The sequence below is a fragment of the Apodemus sylvaticus genome, chromosome 6 (genome assembly GCF_947179515.1).
Source record: "Apodemus sylvaticus chromosome 6, mApoSyl1.1, whole genome shotgun sequence".
NCBI classification, from domain to species: Eukaryota; Metazoa; Chordata; class Mammalia; order Rodentia; family Muridae; genus Apodemus; species Apodemus sylvaticus.
This window is the reverse complement of record NC_067477.1, coordinates 34,727,726-34,752,923: the sequence shown is the minus strand read 5'-3', so window position 1 is coordinate 34,752,923 and position 25,198 is coordinate 34,727,726. Positions and strand designations below refer to the sequence as shown.

Sequence of the window (25,198 nt, the reverse complement as noted above, 5' to 3'; positions counted from 1 at the left end):
GATTGTCTTTCTTCTGAGGTCTCTTCAGGGCCAGAAAGTTGACGTTTTGTTGCCTTGTTATAGGTCTGCATTGGGTGAAGGAATGGTGTATTGTGTATTGACTCTGCTCCATTGGCAGTGGCTGTCTGGAGCACTGTGTTGTGAGAGATAGTAAGGCCTCATGGGGTTACAGGAGCAACATATACTGGATGGATTAGTGATGTCTGGCATGGGTATGGCTGGATATATCACTTGGATATCATTTGACTGTCACTGTATAAAAGGTTATCCACTATCCACCCACCCCTGCCAAGCCCAGTGGCTTAAACAATAAGTCTTTTTTTTTTTTTTTTTTTTTTTTTTTTTTAAGTTTCTGTTGGCCAGGAGTTCAGGAGTGGCTTACTGACTGGCTCTGGATCAAGGTTATTAGGTTCTCCATAGAGACAGAACCCGTTGGGTAGATTTCAGTTGAGGTAAACATGCAAGGGAGGATTCATTAGGGAATCATGTGATCATGGAGGATCACGACTCCCTTGATAGGATGCCTGTAAGATGGAGACTTCAGCTGAAGTTAGAGAACCTCAGAGCTGGACAAGCATTGGATGTTTTCCATCTCCAGCCAAAGGCCTAGTAACCCAGGGGTGGGGCCTTTGGGAGGCTTCTGGAGGGCATCCTGGTGTCCCCATGAATCTAAAGTATAGGGCCTGAGGAGAACATGGTTCCACCTCTAGAAGGGAGAAGGAAAATTCTTTTCTGTCTAGATCTTCAGCCTAATGGACTGTACCGACTTAGAGGTGGCCCTCTTACCCTCCTGACCCCCAGGTCACCCTCCTCTGGAAGCACCCGACAGACACAACCAGAAGAACACTTTGCTGGGCTCCTCTGTGGGACTTAATCCAGTCAAACTGGCATTTACCACTGATAATCATGCTCAGGGGTTCTCATGAGGCTGTGGTCATCTAAGGATCTGTCTAGTGCTGGAAAGTCAGTGTTTAGGGGGTTCCCGTGTGCAGAAAGCCTGGCTCCTTACCATAGGAATAACCTGTGACTGACCTTTGGGGACTGGATGGAAAGAAGGGAGGTACACACACACACACACACACACACACAGAGAGAGAGATAGATAGATAGATAGATAGATAGATAGATAGAGAGAGAGAGATCCAGTGAGACAGTGACAGAGAGCCAAAGATTGATTGATTGGTTGGTTATTGGAGTGCTTCTGTAACTTAGGAGTGGGTCATGAATTCTAGTTCACACTTAAGGGAAAGGGAATAGACTCCTGAGGGGGAGGGGTACTTACAGGGCAGTGAGGGCGCCCCTGCAGCCACTCATTCGCTGTCACTGTCAAAGGTGATCTTAGAAGGCAAAGGCATGGCCTTGAAGGTGGGGGTGGGGGAGCTACAAACCCCATGTTCTAGAGGGAGGGGCAAGGGAGAGTGGCTTAGAGAAGCAGAGGTGGGGGGTGGGCTCAAGGTAGAGCTGATGAAAGGTGGCAGCGGTATTTGTTTGGTTCAAGGCCTTTTGCAGAGTCCTGGTTGCTGGAGCTGTCCTCGCTGCCTTAGGCTGAGCTCCTGCTAGCTACCCCATTAGCATAGACTGAGACTTGGCCCATCAGGCTTGGATGGATGGTGGCTGGAGCCCCGCCAGATATGGGGTGGGCCAGCTCCACAGGAGAGAGCCAGATGTTCTTGGTTGCTGATGCCATGGTAACCTGCCTTCCCCTCTCACCAAGAACCTTGCTGCACTGGTCTGTGTCAGGCACTAGAGAGCTGCCTGGCCTTGGCATCTATGCCTGCTTGAGATAGACTCCTAGCTTCACCCGAAGCCAGGCTGCCCAGGGTCTGGGAGATGCAATAAACCTATGATGATGACATTGTATGAGTATGGGGACCGTGGGATGGGATATTTGATGTTGGGCCTTATGAGAAAGTCCATCCTCACCTGCCCTAACCTGTGACCTTGAGTCAATGGCCGTTTGGGGCCTCAGACTGAGCAGCCCTTCAGACAGTGGTATGGCTGGCTAAGAAACTGAAGCAGAACTACCTAGTTTCTTCAAGGCGACCTGACTCTTGTCATTTTATTTTCAGTCAAATGAGGCTCCTGGCTGGTGCTTAGCCACCCCATGTGGCATTTTTGGAAAAGATGCCCAGTGGCCTTACTTCTGGGAACCCACAGGCCTGACTTCCTGGAAATCTCCATATGCCTGTGTAGGCACAGTGCCCCCTTCTGGTACTGGGGTCCCTTCCTCCCCCTATGCGACAACCGAAGCCCCAGAGAGGATCCTGTTCTTCTTGCCTGCCAATGTCTTTCCTTATAAGAGACCATCCCCTTTCCATACATTCCTGTTCTGTCTGTCAGTCCGTGTCTCTCTCTCACTCTGAGTTTCTCTCTCCACAGAGCTGGAACAGCTTGCTCCCTGAGAATTTTTTCTTTTCTAGATGATCATATCAATATATTTGAATCTCAGACCGATGGTAATTAAAAAGCACACAACCAACCATTTTAAAATTCAGCTGTTTTACTTAATTGATTTTGCCGCCAGACCCTGGGGAGGGGGGCAGGAAAAGGAACAGGGAGGCTGGCGGTAGAAGGAGACAAGTTTCAGTGAGGGACTGGAGGCAGCCTAGGGCCCTGCTTGAATGTAATTGCTGAGAATGCTGCAGTTTATTTCTGCTAATGGCTTTCTGCCGAGAGGGCCAGGGAAGGAGGCAGGCCCTTGGCAACTGGAAGGGAGGGGTGGCTTTTGTTTCAGCTGCTTGGGGGGTATAATTCTGCTTTCGGGACAGGGTCTATTTTTCCTTACTATCTATCTGCATAAAGTACTTTCACTGAACACTTTGAATTAAGGTTCCATTTAGAGATACTTTATTCATATTTAATTACAAGCTGCAGCACTGATCTTTAATTACCTTTTTTTAAAATAAGCCAGCTAGGAGCATCCACTAGCGATCAGTTATTGTGTATGTGAGTGTATGTGCGTATGCATGCACGTATGTGTTAGCATGCACGCATGTGGTAGCGTGAGCATGGGAAGGTGTGGGAGTTACTTCTACTTAGAGAAGGAAAGATGGCTGCAGGGATGCTGGGTACTTGGGGTTCAGGGATGCTTGGCATGGGTTGGGTCAGGGGTTTGCCTTGTGCCCTTTCTGCTCTGTTGCTTCTTCTGGTCAAACTGAGAATTTGATTAACCCCTTACTGCCAGGATGGCTCAGTGCTGAGTTCGCCACTGGAGTTAGGTGGTATCTAGGGGGTTTCTCCATCTTCTGACGAGGGCAGGAGGTTGTGTGGGGGACCCTTCCTGTCCCTGGGTGAAATGGCAAGCCTGGCTTCCTCTCATCCGGGAGATTAGGATCTGCTGGCCTCAGCCCTTTCCTCCTCCACTTCCCAGTGGGGTGCTCTTGGCAGCTGTTCTCACAGCCTTAGAGGTGCCATGTCACTCTTGGTAGCAGTGACTCTGCAGTGTCCCCACAATGACACAGGTTTGGAACTGGTTGTCCTTCTCAGATAAGGAGGTGATGTTCCCTGGGCCTGGCAAAGGCTGGGGTTGGGGAATGAGGCCACAGGCAGATTGGGCAAGGCCCACAGCTCCTCCTTGAGAAATGGGCTCCCTGGTGGTCGTCCAGGCACTCCTGGTTTCTACACGGGTCTGTGTGGGTCTCACCAGGTAGTAGCAGAATCCCTGCCTCATACTGTTCCTGAGTCCTTGTCCCAGTCAGGGGGAGAGAGGGGCCAAAACCCACAGTCGCTGAGTGTCTAAGAGACCCTAGCCCGGGCCTCCCTCAGTTTATTTCATGGGTATCTGAGAATATATTGTGTCAGTCAGAGCCCCTGTGTCTCCATCAGAAACCTTTGCTCAAATTGACTTATGCAAGCAAACAAGCAAACAAAAGGCTAGGTAGTCAGGGATGGCTCGATCAAGGGGTTACAGCTAACTAGGATTTGTCCCCCTTCTTGGCTCTGCTCTCTTTGTTTCTTTTCTGTGACCTTTAGCATGCCCCGAGTTGTGTTTTTCTTCTCAGGTTCAATAGGAAGCATTCTTAAACAGATATATAAAAGTTGGTTCTGGATAGACTAGTTGGGCCACATGTCTAATGCAGTTTCTTATTTTTGATCCAATTGGGGTGGTTAGGGCTGCTGAGGCTTCTGGCTGACCAGGCTGAGCCTCATCTGGAGTAACAGCTGTCCAGGCAAAGCTCAGATGTGGTTTATACTTTCCTCATTCTGGACAGTGATCCTTTAGAAGTGTTTGTGTTAGCAGCAGTGTGGGAGCTGGATGACTGGGCAGTGTCAAGGGGAAGTCTAGGTTGATTCTGTTCTCCAGTGGAACGAATCCTGACACGCAGCATATACTTGACTCTGACTAGTTCCATCCCTGTAGAAATTGCAGGGGGCACAGCAGTGACCAGAACAGCAGCCCCCAGTTCACTTGATACATGGGCTTCTGAGGAAGGTGGCAATGATGTTCTCCCACCCCAAGCACAATTTCATGGTGAAAGTTCTTTTGAGAGACCCAGAGTGAATGAGTGGATAACAGGAGAACTGTGTCCTCAGGAGCCCAGAACTCCCAGGGACGGAGGGAAAAGCAAGTGTGTTGGTGGGGGAGCAAGGAGATTGAGACACTAGGAATGGCGAGAAGCGACCCGTTGGAGAGCTGTTTCTCAGGACCAACTTTTGAGGCCTTTCCATGATGCCTGGGCCTTGACCTCTGCAGAATTTTGGTAAATAGAAGGAAACTAAGAGGAATGGTGGCAGGGGGGTGGGAACCATTTGTGCCCTGCCATTAGCAGATATGTCCTGGCAAACAGGATTGGGATGGTAGCTGTGGGGCCTTTGGCATCTCAAGTGTGAGGAGAGAAAGGGGCAGTGCTGAGGGGCAGGACGATTGTATCTGGAGGATGTCGTGGTGACCAAGTAGTCAGAAAGAAGATGGAGGAGAGAAAGTGCAATTTCTGTGTCAAGCAGAAAGAAACTGAGGCACAGAAGAGGCAAGGGCACTCCCAGAGGCACACTTGAGGCGTCTGGCAGCCCGGAGGACCTGCTAGGGTGGGTCCAGGCCAGCAGTGGCCCAGAAGCCCATGTTGAGGCTGCTGCTCAGGCAAAGGTAATTGAGGGCTCTGATTTGGAGCCTCCATCTTAAAGGTCCCGGAGCTCTCTCGGTTGGTAGGATTGGAATGTCTGCCATGCTGCTCTGGTCTCAGCTCTGCTAACTTAGGATTCCTCGGACTCGGTGGTGGATCATTAAACGGGCAGACGAGACACAGTGTTTCTTTGGCCTTTGATGGGAGTCACAAGCTTCTGCGCTCCTGTGTAAACATGCTCTCCATATGTGTTTCCTGCCCTGTCCTGTCCATGATTCTGGTATGAATTCTGATTATAGCAGAAGGGCCGTCTGGGATCCACACAGCTAACCGATAAGGCCGTAAGCTGCTGTGGGACACTGAACAGCTCCAGCTCATCTCTCTCTGGCTCGCCCTCTCACGCTCGCTTCAGTCAGTCTGTTCTCTTTCTCCTCCTGACAGATCCATGATTTGTTTCTGAGCTTCGACGATACCCCTCTAGGGGCAGCCTCCCTGGCCCAGGTCCACAAGGCGGTGTTGCATGATGGTCGGACGGTGGCAGTTAAGGTCCAGCACCCGAAGGTTCAGGCTCAAAGCTCTAAGGACATTCTCCTGATGGAGGTGGGTGCTCCCTGTTTTCTCTTTCCTGTTCCTCTATCTTGTTTTTCCTCAGGAGCCAGACAGCTTCCCAGATAGTTACTCAGGCTGGTGGGTGGACTGTGGCCTCTGAGGAGCAGAGTGGGAGAGGAGAACGGAGACACGACCAAGGCTGTGTCATAAGATCTTGCAGTCACACCCTGGCAGGGATGGTCAGTTCTCGGTTCTTCTTGGAAATGCTGTGGGATGTGTCTCAGAACATGGTGCACAAGCTAATGGGGTGAAGCTGATTCAGGTCCTGATGGGGACCTGAGTCACAGGGAGACCTCCTGGGAGATGCAGTAGAAAAGAGAGGAACCAAAGGTGATCTCCTCAGGGCTAGATATTGCTATATCATAATATGTTTGATTATTAGCAGGAGAGGACATGTGATAAGCTATGGAGGGCACAGAAAAATGGTGTGCAGATCACACAGAAATATTTATATTTATGCAGATGACTCATTTGCTTATCTGGCATTTGTTTTGAAGTAACAAACTTAGATGCTTGCAAATGGCCCTAGGGAAACCCCTAGAGGGCCTTGTGTGCTCCTGGAATCTTCTACATGTGGGTCTAGACCAAGGTGTGTGTGTGTGTGGGGGGGGGGAGTGTGTGCTCCTACTGTTGGAGAAGTACCAGTACTCCTACGTGGAGGGCAGCAGCCTGTTGCTTCTGCATGTCCCACTCCTTCCTAGGCTCTTCCTTTTCTTCTTCTTCTTTTTTCTTTTTGGTTTTTTGAGACAGGGTTTCTATGTGTAGCCCTGGCTGTCCTGAAACTCACTCTGTAGAACAGACTGGCCTGGAACTCAGAAATCCTCCTGCCTCTGCCTCCCAGAGTGCTGGGATTACAGGCGTGCGCCACCACTGCCCAGCTCTTCCTTTCCTTCTTAATCTAGACTCAATTTGCGACTCATTGTAAACCAAACATGTGTACTGAGGTCTCTTCTCATTACATGTTACATGGGTGCTGAGGGCATGTGAGGGAGTGAGCTCTGTCCCCACCATTCCCATTTCATACATGAGAGAGGCATGTAAACAGACCACCATCAAGTAGGAACCCAAGCTCTCCACACAGAAAGGCATTGTGCTTGGTTGTGTGGAGTTGGCAAGGCGGCTTCCCTGGAGGGTTAGTGCTCTTGTGCACCCGAGGGACTGATGAGACTGCTGGGCAGTACCAGGACAGCATAGCGTAGGGGAGGGCCCCAAGGCTAGGGGCAGACCGAGCTTGGAGAGTGATCACGAGCTCAGATGGTGGGAGTGGCTGGGAGTAAGACCATGAAGATGGGCAGCACAAGAGAGGCCCTTATCCCAGGCTCAGGGTGGAGCAGTAGCCACATCAACAGTGACATACTTGCTTGACTGACAACATTTTCTCAGTAGTCAGTGGGGAACCATTTAAGAATTCTAATCAGGAGCCTGTCATGATCAGATATGCGCTGGAAATCAAAGTGGGTTGGCAGTCGGGAGAATGCATTGGGGAAGCACAGTCTGCGTAGCCAGGAGACTAATCGAGAGCTGCCTTGTTGGTGCGAGAGATAAAATAGGAAGCAAGACAGAATCATGGGGGTAGAGGAGAGAGCTGGCTTCCAGTGGGGGAGTCATCCAGATCTTGTGACCAGCTCTTCATGGGGGGGGGCAAGGAGGAGACAGAAATGTGCCTTTGATTTCTGGTGTAAGTGATTACGATTGGGTCTCTTTGTCTATGTATATCAGCTAGAGTCTAGTTGGGGGAAAAGACATTGCTCTGGGTTAGAAAAGTATTGTGTATAGGAGGTTCTAGAAGCATAATGGAATGGGAGTATTGTTGCAGCCATTTTGGTAAACAGAATTTCCTAGAATTACTTAGTATTGGCAAGTGGGAGGTCAAACCAGGAAGGCACAGAAAAGGGTATTTTGAGTTGGGGGAGGGGTCTTAGAGGTGCTAGAAAAAGCAGCCGTGAAGGTTTGAGGGGTGAAGGAGCATCGAGATTCAAGGAAGTGGAGGCACAGTGTAAAATCCCCTTGTCCTGCATTCAAGCATGGGAGGTGGGAGCAGAGGCTTCAGTGCTCCTGAGACATGAGTAGGCCTTGGCCGATGGGGAAGGGATGCTGTCGTCTCAACAGAGAGACATAACAGATGCCCAGGCAGAGATTCAAGAGACTGGGTACCAAGAACACAGAGAGACATTGGCTTTTGATGAGTCTTTGCTTTGAAAGTTGAAGGCAATAAGGCTGAACATGGATGGGCATGTGGGACCCTGGGAGGGGAGGGAAGGTGGGCAGCAGAGCGTGTACCAGCCTGATAGCCTCTATTTTTTCTCTGCTGTAGGAGGCCAGACCATCTGCCAAGAATGAGAGGGTAGGAGGTGGCATTGGAGGCTGGAGGGGGTGAAGGTTTGGAATAGCTGCTGCATGTCTTTCCCTGCCGAGTGGCCTTGGTCATGTGTTGCAGACCCGAGGTTTTAGAGATTCTCTTGGTAGCTGAAGGCATGCTCATAGCTGGGAGAGAACAGGAGCCAGGGAGGTTCCTTGGGTTTCTGGTGGCTCTATTGTAGGACAAGTGCCTACCTTTTGCCCAGCAATGTATCATAGCCCCCATGGGCTAGGGGGACAGCTGTCACTTTGCTCTGTTCATATCCTCAACTGGCGTTTTAAGAAATGGTGGCTATAAAGCCAGGGGTGATAACAGTAATAAAGGCTTGGCATCTTTTTTCCTGAGGTAAGCATCGGATGCTTTTGGTGGGAAGTATGCCTGGCAGGTCCTCTGCAGAGTGTACTGTGTCCTCTTGGCAGTAGCTGGGAGGGTTAGGGTTAGGAGCAGGGGTAGAGTAGACGTCTAGGAGGGGAGCTGTAGAAGGTCTGATCCTACTACCCACCCAGCCATCAGCAGGCTTGGTCCTACGTAGGAAAGTCCTACCATGGTTACCTTTCTCCATTGGAAAACCAAGATCTCAATTAGAAAGCTTATATTGTTTTACATTTGAAATGAGTTTTCTTTTTTTTTTCCTTTCCCAAGTCCAGATCTAAGTGATACCTTTATTTTAGGGATGACAAAACTCTTGAAAGGTGCTCTTACCTGTGTGGCAGGAGAATGAGTTGCTCCTGGGGGATAGTAGCGCTACCTTAGGTTCAGAAGCCTATGGACAGGTATAGGTGCCTGGCTTATCTGCAGAGACTGCTGGGCTTTCTTCCATGCCAATTCTGGGTTCTGTATGCCTTCAGGCTTGCATCTCACCATAGGAAGGTCAATCTGATTAAAATAATTCCTACTAAATAGAGAGGGACTGATCCGCTTAGCCTCTGGATATTTGCTTTTTTAGGAAGTCACGCTGATAAATCTGAACATACATCTCATATGAGAATGGAGGACAGGAAGGGTTGAAGACCACTGGCTGTCCCCGCTGGGGTGCAATAGAGTATCCATAGAGAAATGATGCAGAGGGGGTACCCACATTCTCCCAAGTGTGGAAGCACCTGTACCAATTGTCCCAGGGTTGACTGATCTGATCCCTCATCGTGGTTTGTAAAGACCAAGGTTCTTCCCATCTTTAGTTGTCCAGTAGCTTCCTCAGCTTCCTGGTTTGTCCTTCTAACATAGTGTCCCTTGTCAGCCCCAAACAGCTGCACAGCTCTGGTACATCCAGATGCCAAAGAAAGCTTGTACTCTCTCTTATTTTCTTTTCAAAACAACAGCAACAACAACAACAACAACAACAACAAATAGTTTCCTATGAGTTTTCCCATTTGTTGTTGCTTGAAGTAATGATACCATGGCGGTTCTGGCATTAGTTGTCCTGGCAAGAGAGATGAGATGACCTTGAGTGTGAAGCCCTGTCTTCCCTGATGGACAGGGGATGCACCCGTATCAGCTGAGCCAGAAAGGTGGGGAGTGGCTCCTGGGTTGGTGTCCAGGGACACACCCCACCCTGAGGTTTGGTGTTTTCTGCAAACCAGACTCTTGGGGATGGGGACTGTCTCTGGGATGGAGTGTAGAGAAATGCGGGAGAAAGGGAAGTCACTCAGAGCACAACATCTGACAGTCCTGGTGACACCAGTGACATTGTCCAGGAGAGAGAGGTGCAGCCAGGATGCTTTCCCGCTTTGTCATTGTCACGCGATACTGTACCCTGAGCAGTTGGGGTAACTCCATTTCTAGATGCGCAGCTAGTGATGTTTATTGATTTGTGTGGCTGCTTAGAGCCAGACTAATTGGGCCCCGAGATTAGAACAGTGATTCAGCAGGAAGGGCTAAGGGGACAACGGGCACCATCTTTCCACCTGCTGGCCAGCGCTGCAGTTTCTTAGCCAAGGTGGTAGGTGTTCAGCAGGCCACATTTAGTGCCATGGTCACTGCTGGAGCAGAGTGGCACTCAGTGGGTTGTAAGCAGGTGAAGAGTCCTTTGTCCCCAGTTCCACAGTGCCCCCTATGTCATCCTTCCCCTCTGCCCCACCCCCATCTCCATCTGCCATTGTCTGTAGAGCTGTTGCAGCAGCTGATGAAGTACACTTATCCTGTGACCCTCCTAAGGATCTCAGTTGTGACCACTGCCACTCCATGCATGTGCCACAGTCCCCAAGTAATCTGATGTGTTGTGGCCGAGCTCTCAAGTCTGAATGCCAGTGTCTGATCTATTGCTTGATGTCACTTGTCCTTTCCCAGGGGATGGATGACTGGTGACAGTCCTGTTGTTAACTTTTTGGGTAGCATGTCCACACTGTCTGTCATCCTGTTTCTTTCCTACATGGACTGCTGGCTAGGTAATTCCTGTATGGGCACAGCATCTACAGCTGATTTTAGTTAAGAGAAACAGATACATAAATACGCAGGAATGCAAGCCATCCCATGGGAAACTGTTTATTTTGTACTGTTGTGTCTAAAAGGCATGAGCTTTCTAACTTGACAAAGATCCTTCGAGTGGCAGGTTGTCTGCATACTCTGAGCAGAGTGTCCTCATCAGAGGGGCTTCCAGAAGCACTTTCCTTCTTTGTGAAGTGGGGGGCGTGGGTGAATGAGAGTGGATCTGCGGAGTTCCTGTAGGTGGCACAGGGTGGGTCTTAAGTGATAGGTGCTTCCATCTCTTTCCTTTGGGAATTATAAATAACTGTCCCTGAGGCCATGCCTGGTGGTGCATCATTTTAATTCTAGCATTTGAGAGGCAGAGGCAGGAGAATCTCTGAGTTTGAGGCCAGCCTGGACTACTTAGCTAGCTCTAGTATGTCCAACTACATAGAGAGACCCCATCTAAAAAACAAAACAAAATAAAACAAAACAAACAAAATCCCTAAACCAAACTCCCTCAACTCCAATAAATAAATAACAAACAAGCAAAATGAAATAACTGTCACTGGTTTTCAAACTTCCATATGATCTTGTTTTTGTATTCTTTTCATCTGTCTTACAACTGATTTTTCTCTACTGTAAGGCAGTTACTATATAGGGCAATAATTTCATTACCTGAATTTTTCTTTTCTTTTTTTGTATAGCATCTCAGTTTGTAACCCAGGTTGTTTGTGAACTCATCGCAATCCTTCTGCCTCAGCTCCCCTTTGTGCTGGCATCACAGGCGTGGGCCACAGTGTCTTGCTCTATTTTTATTACTTTAACTTGAGGGAGGCATTAGTTACTGACTGTACTTTGATTGATCAGGCTCCAGATTTGAAAGGAAATTCTCAGCTATTCTCTTGTCAGGAACTCAGAGGTAACCCTTTCCCCGGCCGAAGCCCCAAGCCCCAAACCTAGCCCGGTTCCCATCACTCAGCCGTGCGTGTAATTGTCTCGGAGATGCTGAATGCTTTGAAATATTCATGTGTTCATTTGCTGATTCACTTCTTCATTCATGCGAGTGTCCAATAAACACCTGCGAGTGTTGAGTAAGTGCTGGCTGCCGGTGACAGCGCTGGCTGCTGGGAGAATTTTATGGAGGAAGTGCATTTTGGGGGAAAAAAATTAAAAAGGCAAACAGAAGATAACACCTGTTTTATTTTCGTTAGCAGCATCTGTTGTCAAAAAGAAACCGAAATAAATGTACTTAGGCTAGGCACTTGGATGGATGAGAGTGCACAGAGAAGGTGAAGGAGGCCGATACCCTCCTAGGCCAGGGAAAGTGAGACATCCTCAGCTGGACCCCTGCAACCCACGACCCTTCCCCTCCTCTTCTTACCTAGTGGACCTCAAAGGCTGGTGAACTCCTGAGTGAGGGAAAAAACCGTGCACTTCCTGGGCTTCATAACTGCTAACAGAATGTGAAGCTGACTGCCTGACATGGGGGAGGGGACCTGCTGTGTGTGTGTGTGTGTGTGTGTGTGTGTGTGTGTGTGTGAGAGAGAGAGAGAGAGAGAGAGAGAGAGAGAGAGAGAGAGAGAGAATGTGTGCCTGTATGGCATGGCCTTGTGTGGAGGTCAGGTTCTCCCCTTCCACTGTGGATTTTGGCCACTGATGCCAAACCATCAGGATATGCAGTGAGGCAGTGAGTGCTTTTGTCCACCGAGGCCTCTCACTGGCCTGCAAGCATCTCATTTGAAGAATAGATACTCCCTTTTTTTTTTTTTCCGAAGCTTAATTTTTTTTTCAGAGTTTTTAGGTATCTGTGGTTCAACTACCCACAGCCAACCAGTCAGTTCAGCACAAAAACAGAGCACAATTTTGAGAGATTGCATCAGTATAACTTTTATTACAGCATATTATTATAATTACTTTGTATTTTTCTGACTTGCTATGCCTTATTTATGAATTATAGGAAGCCTTTACATATAAAAAAGAACAGGAGTTCTAGGCTAGCCTGGGTTACAGAATGAGGTCTAGAGCAGCCAAGGCTACACAGAGAAACCCTGTGTCAAAAAAAACCCAAAAAACCAAAAAAGCCAAAACAAGCAAACAAACAAAAAACAGAAAACAGGAAATAAAGAGCTATATATTACCTGCTGTTTTGGATGCCCACAGGGCTCTTGTATTCTCCCCTGGTAGGAGGGCCTGTGTAACCACTGCAGGACCCACCACCCACAGTGACTCGGAACCCAGAGTGCCGTGAAGGTTTGGAGTTATGGATTAATGTACTAATTAGTTATTAGTAATGAATATTAATAAAGTGTCTGCCTTTGTGATGAATGGTGTAGAGTACTAATGGCGACCAATAGCATTAGGATTGACTAATTATATGAATGATTGGTGATGGAAAAACCTTTAAAATACCATTCAGTATGCTTGGATATTAAGGATAATTAAAAATTTCATAAATATCATGAACTATAGAAAGCAGTGAGTAATGGCTGCTTCCTTAGCAGCTTCCCCAGCACAGTCCCGTGTAGGCTCCCAGAGGCCAGCCACCCTGTGTGGACCCAGGTTTGGCTGAAGGGGCCAAGTGCTGGTTGTGCAAGTAAGGGAACTCATGGGCCTCTCCTCAGCCTTTTGCCTGATCGTCTAGACCTGAGCAAAAGCCTCGGGGTTTTTTTGTTTGTTTGTTTGTTTGGTTTTTTATTTTTCTTTTGTTTTGTTTTTTTGTCTGAACTTGGGCCCAGAGAGAGGACTTCATCTGCGTTTGGTGTCCCTGATGCTGGCCTTAGGCCTCGGACAGCCATGTTTATTTTTTTGTTCCCTTGCTCTGTCCCTACTTCAGTGGCAGCTGAGGGTCATCCGAGGATACCTGATGAGATGCCGTCTACGTCGGCTGTTCTGTCCAGGTGCCTGGGTCTGACGCACAGTGTGTTTCATGAGACACAAACAGAAACACAACAAATGAAGTCAGTTGGTGTAAGGTCACAGGTCTAGTCGGTGAGTGACTAGACAAGACCAAAAAGAAATTAGACAAGGGCCCAGTGTAATTAAAATTGGTTTTGTTAGAAGTTGACCATAGTAACCCGGTGTGATGGCTCTCAAATGGCACTTGGTACATCACAGAGAACATCAAATTCCGAACAGAGCCACACATGCCCTTTGGGGGATGATTTTGCAATAGATTTTGAATTTTCTCTTTCTCACGTGTCTAGAACAGTGTGCATAGCCAGCACCAGTGGAGGGAGGCACAGACTCGGCCTGTCAGTGCGGTTCAGAGAGTCCTTCTGGAGGGTGGAAACGGAGTGTGCGAAGTGAGGGGACACTGTCATAAGCCCACCAAGCCCCTGGATGTGCTTGGTTCCTCCCTCTGGGCTCTTGTCCTCTGTCTCTGATGTTTAACTCACATCATCATAGCTGCCGCACCCAGATGCCAGGTCAGACCCCCCCCATCCCCACCCCTCCAACCCTGTCTCATCACTCAAGGATCTACGGGCAACCCAGGTGTCAAAATGCTGTGTTTCCTTATCTAGATGGACAAACCTTGGTCTTGTCAAGTCTGGATGCTTCTTTATTCAATTTTTTTTTTTTAAATTCTGAAGTCTTATTTTATGCAGACAACATAGAAAATAAGGCAGAGTGAGTATATCTCATATAAAAAATGTTTGGGACCACGAGTGCTTTGGAATTTTGGAATTTTGTACCTATATAATGAGGCATCTTGGGGGTGGTTCTATGTCTAAAGACAGAATTCATTTACGTCGTCTCATATACATTTTACTGTGTAGCCTGAAGGTAAATTTTATATAATAATTTTAGTGTTCTTGCATGTTTGAATGCAGCCTGTCATGAGGTCAGATATGAACATTTCCATGTGTGATGTAACGCGGGCACTCAGGAAGTTTCAGGTCTTGGGGCATTTCTGATGCCAGACCCTTGAGCAGGCAGGTTTAGTCTGCATCACAACTGTTTCAGTCCCAGCCTTGAGGCTTAAGCGAGTGAAGGCACCCGCTGCACCGCGAAGCATCTCCTCTGCCCTTTACAAGTCAGGCAAGAACTGCTCTGCCTAGGGATTTCGGTCAGTTCTTGAGAAGTTGTCCACCTACCATGCGCAAGGCCCTGGGTTTAGTCCTGGCACCAACAACCACTATCATCGCCAACAAAGCAATGACAAAATATGAACAGATATGGGTGTGGCCACAGCACAGGTAATGGAAGCTGCCTTAAACAAGGCTTCCTTGCTGTATGAATTTGGAAAAAAAGAAGTCACAGGAACTCTCAGAGCCCCAGTTAGTGATATGACACGGACCTACGTGTCTCCCATAATTGTGTGGATTGGAGGGACATTAGTGCTCAGCACGATGCTTGGGTACCCAGCCAGGCAGTACCTAGCCAACAGTAGTCAAGGTTTCTTCTGGATGCTGTTAGCTTCTTAACATCTTGGACTTGGTACAGTTATAGAGACAGAGGCCAGGAGAACAATTCCCTCTCCCACTTGTACTCCAGGAGAGACCCAGGCAGGGGCTAGAGTAAAAGTTCGGGGCTTTTCTACACCCGCCCTTGCTCTGAAATAATGACTTGGACACCTGCTATATTTATTTAAAAACTTCTTGCCCTTTAGCTAGACAGGGTTCTCATCTATTTTAATGTAACTATGCCGGCCTGGCCTACTTCCCAGCCTCCTTAATCCTGCTCGGGCTGCTCTGGCTCCGTCCTTCCTTTCTGTGGTGACTCTCTTGCAGCCTCTCATGGCAACTCCCTCATGGTGACCTCCCTCCTCTCCGTCTTCCACCGAGGGCCTCCCCTCCCTCGCCTATTCTCTCCTGTCCAGCTACTGGCTGATCAGCTCTTTATTAACCAACCAGGAAATGATTTTTCCACAAGAGTAAGATAGGAGATGCTTGGCAATGCCAACGTGTCAGGACTGCAACCAGATATCTGGGCACAGTAATCAGCATCTGAATACACAGTCTACAAAACCATCCCCAACCGCATAGGAAGTGTGCCTTCCATGGTGGATGCCACGGGCTGACTGACAGGAAGTGTGCCTTCCATGGTGGTTGCCATGGACTGACTGACAGGAAGTGTGCCTTCCATGGTGGTTGCCATGGACTGACTGACAGGAAGTGTGCCTTCCATGGTGGTTGCTATGGACTGACTGACAGGAAGTGTGCCTTCCATGGTGGTTGCCATGGACTGACTGACAGGAAGTGTGCCTTCCATGGTGGGTGCCATGGGCTGACTGACAGGAAGTGTGCCTTCCATGGTGGGTGCCATGGGCTGACTGACAGGAAGTGTGCCTTCCATGGTGGGTGCCATGGGCTGACTGACAGGTCGCTTGGTGGATTTCAGGTGCTCGTCCTGGCTGTGAAGCAACTTTTCCCAGATTTCGAATTCATGTGGCTGGTGGACGAAGCCAAGAAGAACCTGCCTCTCGAGTTGGACTTCCTAAATGAAGGGAGGAATGCTGAGAAAGTGGCCCACATGCTCAGACACTTTGACTTCCTAAAGGTAGGAGGGCGGGGCAGTCGAGTGAGAGTGCACGGGTTGGTTGGGTCTAGAAGGCGTGAGTTGGGACATCTCCTTGCCAAAGTTTCTTACTTAAGGTGAGTGATTTGTAATTGGAGACCCATATAAAAGCCCTTGAAGGCAATTTCCAAAAGGATGGACCCTAGTGTGATTGCTGACCTGCAGACCAGTGAAGAGCTGCTCATTGTGTACTCGGCACTGAGTTCCAGTGGGCCTGTGCGCTGTGGCCTCTGCGTCCGTGGAACATGCAGTGAGCAACACTTCTGTACTCTGATCCTGCTCCAAAGATGCATGTTACATTTGCTCCTGTAATACACAGTTCTGTTTCAACAGTGTTTCTAGCCAACACTACAGTATACAGAACTGTACACCAGAAACCTCGGGGCTCCCCAGAGAAACAGGCATGGGGCACAGCACTCTGTAACCTCATCAGTGACACAGATGAAGAAGAACAAGGCCTTAGGGCCTCAGATGTGTGTTCCCTTGCACACACCACTTTTCTTCTGCCTTATCCTGTATTTATTGCTTCCTTGATCTCTTGGTGTGTTGTGGGAGGCCCCTGTCTGTGCTGCTCTAGAAACTTCCTACCTTATGGGAGCAAGCAGATACATTGTCGCCTGTCTTTCAAAGTGTTTTGCACACAGTGGACCCTCATCTTTATTTCGGAGACTTCCCACGAGGAAATGCTTCGTCTACCCCGGGGCAGGGAGCTCAGAAGGCCTCCAAAAAGTGCTGACTGCAGAGAGGAGAAGGCAGTGTTTAGTGAGCATTTCAGTGTGTCAGGCACTGTAGCACTGACAGAGTGCTGACACATCCTGATGGCGACCCCTTCCGGTCCAGCCCTGTACACAGCTGTGTCTTGGGTAGAGTTCTGGTTTTAGCCCAGGCTCTCTGACTCTGTGTCTGCTGCCCACCTCAGAGCTTCTACCACCTTTAACCTGGCAGAGGTGCCCCTTAGTGCCAGAGTGCCGAGCCAGACAAACCCAACCATCTCCTCCACCGTTTCCATGGAAACAGCAGAATCATCCTATGGCTGGAGCCAACTAGCAACTGCTAGACATGTAATAATAATAATAACAACAACACAGATTTTTGAAACAAGGATGCCAAATTGGTAAATAATTAACATACTGATCTGACCTACTGCTGCCAGAACTCACATACCATTCCTAAGACAACGAGGGAACGAGGGCTCCGGAGTAATTAATTTTGCCTAAGCACATCATAAGCAGGAAGCAAATTCTGTGGTGAACCCGGCTCAGCTTTTAAAACTGTAGATAGATAGCTCTTGCTTGCTGGCACCCCATCACAACATCTGTGCGTAATTAAGCCTCAGCAAAGAGTTTGCGTCTCATGTGTGAGGCCTCTTCCAGTGCTTAAGGGGGTTTTAATATCCCCGACCCTTCACAGGAAATCTTTGGGTCTCAGCCCATCTCTGAATAAAATAGAGAGGAGGCCGGAAGAAGGTGAAGGGCAGCCAGACTGAACAGTACGGATCCGAGCATGTCCGGAACAGGGCTGTGCCCTGCACTCGGGCTTGTGATTACCCCAAGGGATAGTTGGGGACAGGAAGGAAAGGAGAAGCTGTCTAAGCGTAGGTTTGCAGCTAGTATAGATAAGAGCTCAAGTGGAGACCAGAGGGTGTCACATCAGGCAGGGTCATTCCAGAGTATCCTGTGAGGTCAGGACCCTGAGGGATATGTGAGCTCTTGGAAAAGTCATAGCTCATTAGACTTCCAAAGATGAGCAACATGTATGATAACATCTGACCTTTTAATGTGTTAGACACTCCTAAAAGTATTTCACATATATTTACCCTTTAATCTGTATAGTGGCCTCACAAAGGAGATACAGTTTTGAACCCCATGTCATTGGTGGGGAAGCAGAAGTGCCAAGTGATGGAGTCATTAGCCTAGGGTTACACAGTAAACCAGCAGGGGGCAGAAGCAGGGTTAGGGTGGAGGCAGCGTGGCTTAAAGCCTGCATATCAGACTGTGTAGTATTTGTTTGAAAATGTTTGAATCACAGTGTCAACTCTGTCTGCACGAGTGTGTGAGTGTATGGCATTGACTCAGGGGTGGATCCGGGTCCTCACGGGTCACTGCATTGCTGTCACAGGGCAGCCAGTGTTTGACCAGCAGCTCAGCATCTGGTGCTGTGTGGGGCACCTGCCCCCTCTCCACGCCAGTGGTAAGTGAGATGAAGCAGGTTCTTCTATAACCATCCACATCATCTACTAGGGGTGCACTTGGTCTCAGAGAAATTACAATGTGTCCACAGTCAATACAGCAAATAGGAGACCGAGCTCTATTCTGCTCAGCTGGGCTCTGACTTCAGGAGGACTGTATCCTGGAGGATAGGCGAGGAGGTCCCACAGTGCACGGAGTAGAAGTGGGTCAGGCCCCACCACAAGGTCAAGGCTATTCAAGTAAGGCTGTGGGACTTTTTATAGCCCGCTTCTTGGGATTGGGTGAGCCCTCAGGTAGGCTTCTGTAGGGGGCTGTCCTGTATGTAATATACAATGAGTCAGGGTCCTATAGGCCAGAGGTGGCCCTGCTGGGGCCTGTGAGTCCCTGCTGAGATGCTTCCCAAAGCTTGCTTTCTTTATTGCCAGGTGCCAATGTTTGTCTCTTGCTTTTCCTTTCCTGCTTTGTGATTTTGTGGTCATTTCCATGAGATAATCTAGCCCACTTTCCAGCCCCCAGTTGCTGAGGAAAAGGGTGTGTGATTATCAGACTGGAATAGTCACATCACAGGGAGTGAAGGCTTGGGAGGGAGTTCCTGGCTTATCCCTGTTCCTGCCAAGGCAGCCTAGAGAGACCTCAGCATTGGACTCTAACCCCACCCTTGGTGCTCTCCTGGCTGTACTCCAAATGATCCAGTAGGTCCTGCTGGGGCTCTGGCCTAATGGTTACAGAGCCCTAAGGCCTACTGCCGAGTTCAAGTTTCCAAATCAATGGACAAACTTAAACTAAAAGTACCCAAGTAGTATACCTTTCCTCTGGAGACCAGGAACAACACCAGTGACAGACATGGACTTGTTTTGAGTTAACAAGTGTGTCTAAATCTTACATTCAAAACAACACAGTGGCATAGATGTCTTGATCAGCCTCGATTTCCAAATGGTGAAAACTTAACTTAGGCCCAGCTGGTTCTCAGCACAAGGGCTGCATGTAGGTAGCTCCATGCCCTGCAGGGCCCCTTGCCAGCAAAGGAAACTGAGGCATGAGGTAAGAGAATGATGGTACAGCTTTCCCAGAAGAACTAGGAGAGGTATGTAGCTGGACTTGAGGGCTGTCCAGATGGTTCTTGGGACACTTGAATTAGCTGCCTATGCTTTTCCTCAAGAGGAAATAAACAGTCATCAAAAATTCAGAGAAATAGCATGCTGAAAGCATCGTGGCTTTGGTGGTACTGATAGTGTCACTTGCTTATGTGACACCATGCAGCCTGTGGTGCCCTCTGACCCCTTGCTGCTCCTGAGGAAATCTGTTCTATCTTGCTTTTAGGTATCACAGGGAGTAGGAATGTGTTAGTTAGTTAGTTAGTTATAATTTGCCTGGAAATAACCTAAGCTTAATCCAACAGGTATTTTGTTGGTTTGTTTGAGACAGTGTTTCTCAGTGTAGCTCACATTGTCCTGGAACTTACTCTTTACACCAGGCTGGCCCCAACACCAGAGTTCCTCTGCTTCTTGAGAGCTGGGATTAAAGGCGTGTGCTACCTGCTACCACTGCTAGCTAGTTTTTTTTTTTTTTTTAATGCTTATTCTTAGGGCTAGAGGGATGGCTCAGAAGGTAAGAACATGCACTGTTCTTCCAGAGGACCCAAGTCTGGTTCCCAGTAACCATATCAGGTGGCTTACAACTGCCTGTAGCACCAACTCCAGGGAACACAGAGCCTCCTGCCCCTTGGGCACCTGTGCTCAGAGGCACGTTATCTACCCCTCTCCTGCACATACACATCATTAAAAATAATTCACAAAATTGTTTATTATTTTATATAGAGAGAAGGCGTGCAGCAGTTACCTGCTCGTGCTTGGTACTGTGACAGCAAAGGGCTGACTTCCTTTTCCTTCCATTACGCCCTATGGTTACAAGATGGCTGTTACCATCCCAAGAATCACGTTCACTTCAGGGTGGGAGAGAAAGGGGAATAGTACCACAAGCATCCTTTTATGAAGAGAAACCAAACCTTTCCTGAATCCTCTAGCAAAGTGCTGCTTACATTTGATGGGCCAGAACGGCATCATGTGACCACCTGCTGTAGGGCAGGCATGGAAAGGGTTTCAGTTTCTCACCAGTGGGGAAGGGGAAGATGGATAATAGACATTGGGTTAAGATCCAGCATTGTCTGCCACAGGAGACTTAGAATCTAGCAGAAAACAGAATTTATCCTCCGGTTCAAACTCAGTTCATTGCTTCAATAGATCTATTTCCCAGGTGCAGAGACTAGCAGGGTTATGGCCAAGCAAGGGTCTGATAGAGGGAGAGGCAGAGGGGAGCAGCTCTTAGCACTGGTGTTAGCTGTGTGTGCAACACTGACCACAGAACCTGATGGAAACATCCTAAGGAAGGAAAGATTTGTTCCAGCTTATGTCTTCAGAGGGTTTCACTCATCATGGTGGTGAAGTCATTGTGAAGCTTGTGGCTGAGAAGGGAATCCCGGAGGCTCTTTTCATCACAGGGGTCCAGGAAATGGAACTTGCAGATACAGGGCTGGACTCACTCTCTCTCTCTCTCTCTCTCTCTCTCTCTCTCTCTCTCTCTCTCTCTCTCTCTCTCTCTCTCTTTTAGTGTTTTATTTTTTTTATTGATATATTTTTTATTTACATTTCAAATGATTTCCCCTTTTCTGGGTCTCCACTCCCCACAAGTCCCATAAGCCCTCTTCCCTCCCCCTGTTCCTCCATCTACCCCTTGCCACTTCCCTGTTCTGGAATTCCCCTATACTCTTGCACTGAGTCTTTTCAGAACCAGGGGCCACTCCTCCATTCTTTTTGGACATCATTTAATTTGTGGATTATGTCTTGGGTATTCAAAGTTTCTAGGCTAATATCCACCTATCAGTGAGTGCATACCATGATTGATCTTTTGAGACTAGGTTACCTCACTTAGTATGATGTTCTCCAGCTCCATCCATTTGTCTAAGAATTTCATGAATTCATTGTTTCTAATGGCTGAATAGTACTCCATTGTATAAATATACCAAATTTTTTGTATCCATTCCTCCATTGAAGGACACCTAGGTTCTTTCCAGCTTCTGGCTACTACAAATAGGGCTGCTATGAACATAGTGGAGCATGTGTCCTTATTGCATGCTGAAGAATCCTCTGGATATATGCCCAGGAGTGGTATAACAGGATCCTCAGGAAGTGTCATGCCCAGTTTTCTGAGGAACCGCCAGACTGATTTCCAAAGTGGTTGCACCATTTTACAATCCCACCAGTAGTGGAGGAGTTTTCTTCTTTCTCCACATCCTCGCCAACACTTGCTGTCTCCTGAATTTTTGACCTTGGCCATTCTGACTGGTGTGAGGTGAAATCTCAGGGTTGTTTTGATTTGCATTTCCGTAATGATTAATGATATTGAACATTTCTTAAGGTGTTTCTCAGCTTTCCGAAGTTCTTCATGAGAAATTTTTTTGTTTAGCTCCGTACCCCACTTTTTAATGGGGTTATTTGGTTCTCTAGGTTCTACCTTCTTGAGTTCTCTGTATATATTAGATATTAGCCCTCTTTCAGATTTAGTGTTGGTGAAGATCCTTTCCCAATCTGTTGGTTGACGTTTTGTCCTTTTTGACAGTGTCCTTTGCCTTACAGAAACTTTGTAGTTTTATGAGGTCCCATTTGTCAATTCTTGATCTTAGAGCATAAGCTATTGGTGTTCTATTCAGGAACTTTTCCCCTGTGCCCATGTCCTCCAGGGTCTTCCCCAGTTTCTTTTTGATTAGTTTCAGTGTGTCAGGTTTTATGTGGAGGTCCTTGATCCATTTGGAGTAGAGCTTAGTACAAGGAGATAAGAATGGATTGATGCACATTCTTCTGCATGCTGACCTCCAATTGAACCAGCACCATTTGTTGAAAAGACTATCTTTTTTCCACTGGATGCTTTCAGCTCCTTTATCGAAGATCAAGTGACCATAGGTGTGTTGGTTCATTTCTGGGTCTTCAATCCTATTCCATTGATCCACTTGCCTGATATTGTACCAATACCATGCAGTTTTTATCACTATTGCTCTGTAGTAAAGTTTAAAGTCTGGGATACTGAATCCCCCTGAAGTTCTTTTACTGTTGAGAATAGAAGACTTAACACCAATACTCTTCAAACTTTTCCACCAAATAGAAACAGAAGGAACACTACCCAACTCCTTCGAAGCTACTCTTACGCTAATACCAAAACCACACAAAGATCCAACCAAGAAAGAGAATTTCAGGCCAATTTCCCTTATGAATATCGATGCAAAAATACTAAATTAAATTCTTGCCCACCGAATCCAAGAACACATAAAAACGATCATCCACCATGATCAAGTAGGCTTCATCCCAGGGATGCAGGGATGGTTTAATATAAGGAAATTCATAAATGCTATCCACTACATAAACAAACTCAAAGAAAAAAACCACATGATCATTTCATTAGATGCTGAAAAAGCATTTGACAAAATTCAGCATCCTTTCATGCTAAAAGTCTTGGAAAGGACAGGAATTCAAGGCCCATATCTAAACATAGTAAAAGCAATATACAGCAAACTGGTAGCCAACATCAAACTAAATGGAGAGAAACTTGAAGCAATCCCACTAAAATCAGGGACTAGACATGGCTGCCCCCTCTCTCCATATCTTTTCAGTATAGTTCTTGAAGTCCTAGCTAGAGCAATTAGACAACATAAGGAAGTCAAAGGGATACAAATTGGAAAGGAAGAAGTCAAACTATCACTATTTGCAGATGATATGATTGTATACTTAAGTGACCCTAAAAACTCTACTAGAGAACTCCTACAGCTGATAAACAACTTCAGCAAAGTGGCTGGCTACAAAATCAACGCAAACAAAGCAGTAGCCTTTATATATTCAAAGGATAAGCAGACTGAGAAAGAAATTAGGGAAATGACTCCCTTCACAATAGCTACAAACAACATAAAGTATCTTGGGGTGACTCTAACCAAACAAATGAAAGACCTATATGACAAGAACTTCAGATCTCTGAAGAAGGAAATCGAAGAATATCTCAGAAAATGGAAAGATCTTCCTTGCTCGTGGATTGGCAGGATTAATATAGTTAAAATGGCCATCTTGCCAAAGGCAATCTACAGATTCAATGCTATCCCCATAAAAATCCCAATCCAGTTCTTCATAGAGCTAGAAAGAGCAATTCTCAAATTCATCTGAATAACAAAAAACCCAGGGCTGAACTCTTGAATCAGAGGCCAGCCTCCTGAAGGCCCTCTGTTCTTCCACCAGCCAGGACCTACCTCCTAAAAGGTCCCAAACCTCTCAGAATAACATCACCAGCTGGGGACTAGGCTCTAAAGCGTGGTGAGCCTGCAGTGAACATTTATAGTTTAAGTCTTAATAACAGTGACTTCCAGGTAGGAACATTTCTCTCCCAGGTACCCATTTCTATTATAGCGAGTGGCTTATGGTAAGATGGAGGAGGGCAGGGGCAGGGGCAGGGGCAGGGGCGAGAGGTGAGGGATGTGGAAGGTCAGGGGTTGAGGGGGATGAGGAACTTGCTCCCAGGTTCCTGAAGGACTTGTGAGGAGTTCTGCTGTAAGGGCTGCCTGGCTGAGGGATCTGCCTAGTCCTCACCCCAGCTCTCTCCGCAGTGTCTCCATCCGAGCAGCTGTAGGTGCCGCTGTCTGGCTCCCAGCACTCTTCTCGGGGGTGGTCCTGCCCACAGCCTCCTCCCCTGATGCGACTCACGTTTTTTTCCTTCTGCAGGTCCCCCAGATCCACTGGGAGCTGTCTACCAAGAGGGTGCTCCTGATGGAATTTGTGGAGGGAGGTCAGGTCAACGACAGGGCCTACATGGAGAAGAACCAGATCGATGTGAATGAGGTGAGGTAGGGGCTTGTGCTGGGACAGAGGGACTGCAGAGTGTGCTTGGGACTGCTTGCCTCGGCCTGGGCTCTGAGACCCTAAAGCCTGGCCTTCTTCCTTTAAAAGAATTATATCTTTCAGGGACTCTCAAGGAGAGTTCCCTCAGCCTTCCCATCCAGTCCTGGGCCTAGAGTGGGAACAGACCAAGCAGCTCCCCCTGAGCTGAGGTTGCTGCTGGCTTCTTTTCTCACAGCAGCTCAGTCCATACTGATGAGTGAATGGCATAGGCCCATTCATCAGCTCCCACCCCGAGAGAGGACTGCAGTCACCTGGACAGTTTCACAGAGCCCGGCAGAAGATGGAGTTGTGTCTTTACTTCCTGTTCCCCTGGAATCAGGGAAACTGGGCTAGTGGACCAGGTTCTGTCCCCAACCTTCTGCTTCCTGGTCACCACAGACCTTGTCCTTTTCCCATCACATCCATTGGTAATACCGTCCCTTCATGTGCGGGGTCTGGGTGTTCAGCACCCCCATCCCCCATGCTGGAGTCAGACAGTGTCAGCTGACTCCTCAGTGGGGTTATAACCAGGATTGGGACCCAGGCCCTTTCTCCTCCAACTTCTCTCTCTCCCTCCCAGGGACCCATGTGGGTCCACAGTAGAACTCGCAGCCACTTGATGGCGGCTGATCAGGAACTGTCCAGAAATTGGCAGCAGGAGGGCTGAACAGGCCCCTTTGTTAGCAGCGCACTGAGAATATCCAGTTGTTCCCCTTGCTTTCAGCTCCTAGGGTAGGGAGGAGGGCAGCTCACAGAGTCTGGCTGCAGTGGGGACTGGCTGGCCCTACTAGACGGTCAGCTCTAGAGTCTCCCTAAAAGGAAGCAGAGCCTCTGCCTGCTAATCGGGAGGCCCAGCATCTTTGCCCTGTGTCATCACTGGCCTCTCCTTCTGCTGGAGATGGATTTCCAGTCCAGGGGCCACCCCATCCATTCATTTCTTTGGATCTAGCAAGCTAAGGCTGTAATGGCATCTCATTAGAGGGGGCTCTGATTTTTCCGGGGGGGGGGTGTAAAGACATACGTATGTGTACTGGTGTTGTGGCTTGCTTGTGACTGAGCCGGCTGGAGACCAGTGGACTCTGGGTAAGGTGGACCCCTCTGAGTCTGGGCCTCTTTATCCCGGCCTCTGGGAAAAGCCAGTATCCAGAT

General features: G+C 48.1%; 1 protein-coding gene across 3 annotated transcripts in view; it reads left to right on the top strand.

The window, feature by feature from the left end:
• Adck1 (aarF domain containing kinase 1) overlaps window positions 1–25,198 on the top strand; it is a 96,968-nt gene that overhangs the window by 57,926 nt on the left and 13,844 nt on the right. For all 3 annotated transcript variants that reach the window (XM_052185317.1, XM_052185318.1, XM_052185319.1), the window contains exons 5-7: window positions 5,502–5,660; window positions 15,775–15,933; window positions 23,894–24,010. In XM_052185317.1, the coding sequence (XP_052041277.1) occupies window positions 5,502–5,660; window positions 15,775–15,933; window positions 23,894–24,010 (435 nt within the window). The remainder of the gene's footprint in view (window positions 1–5,501; window positions 5,661–15,774; window positions 15,934–23,893; window positions 24,011–25,198) is intronic.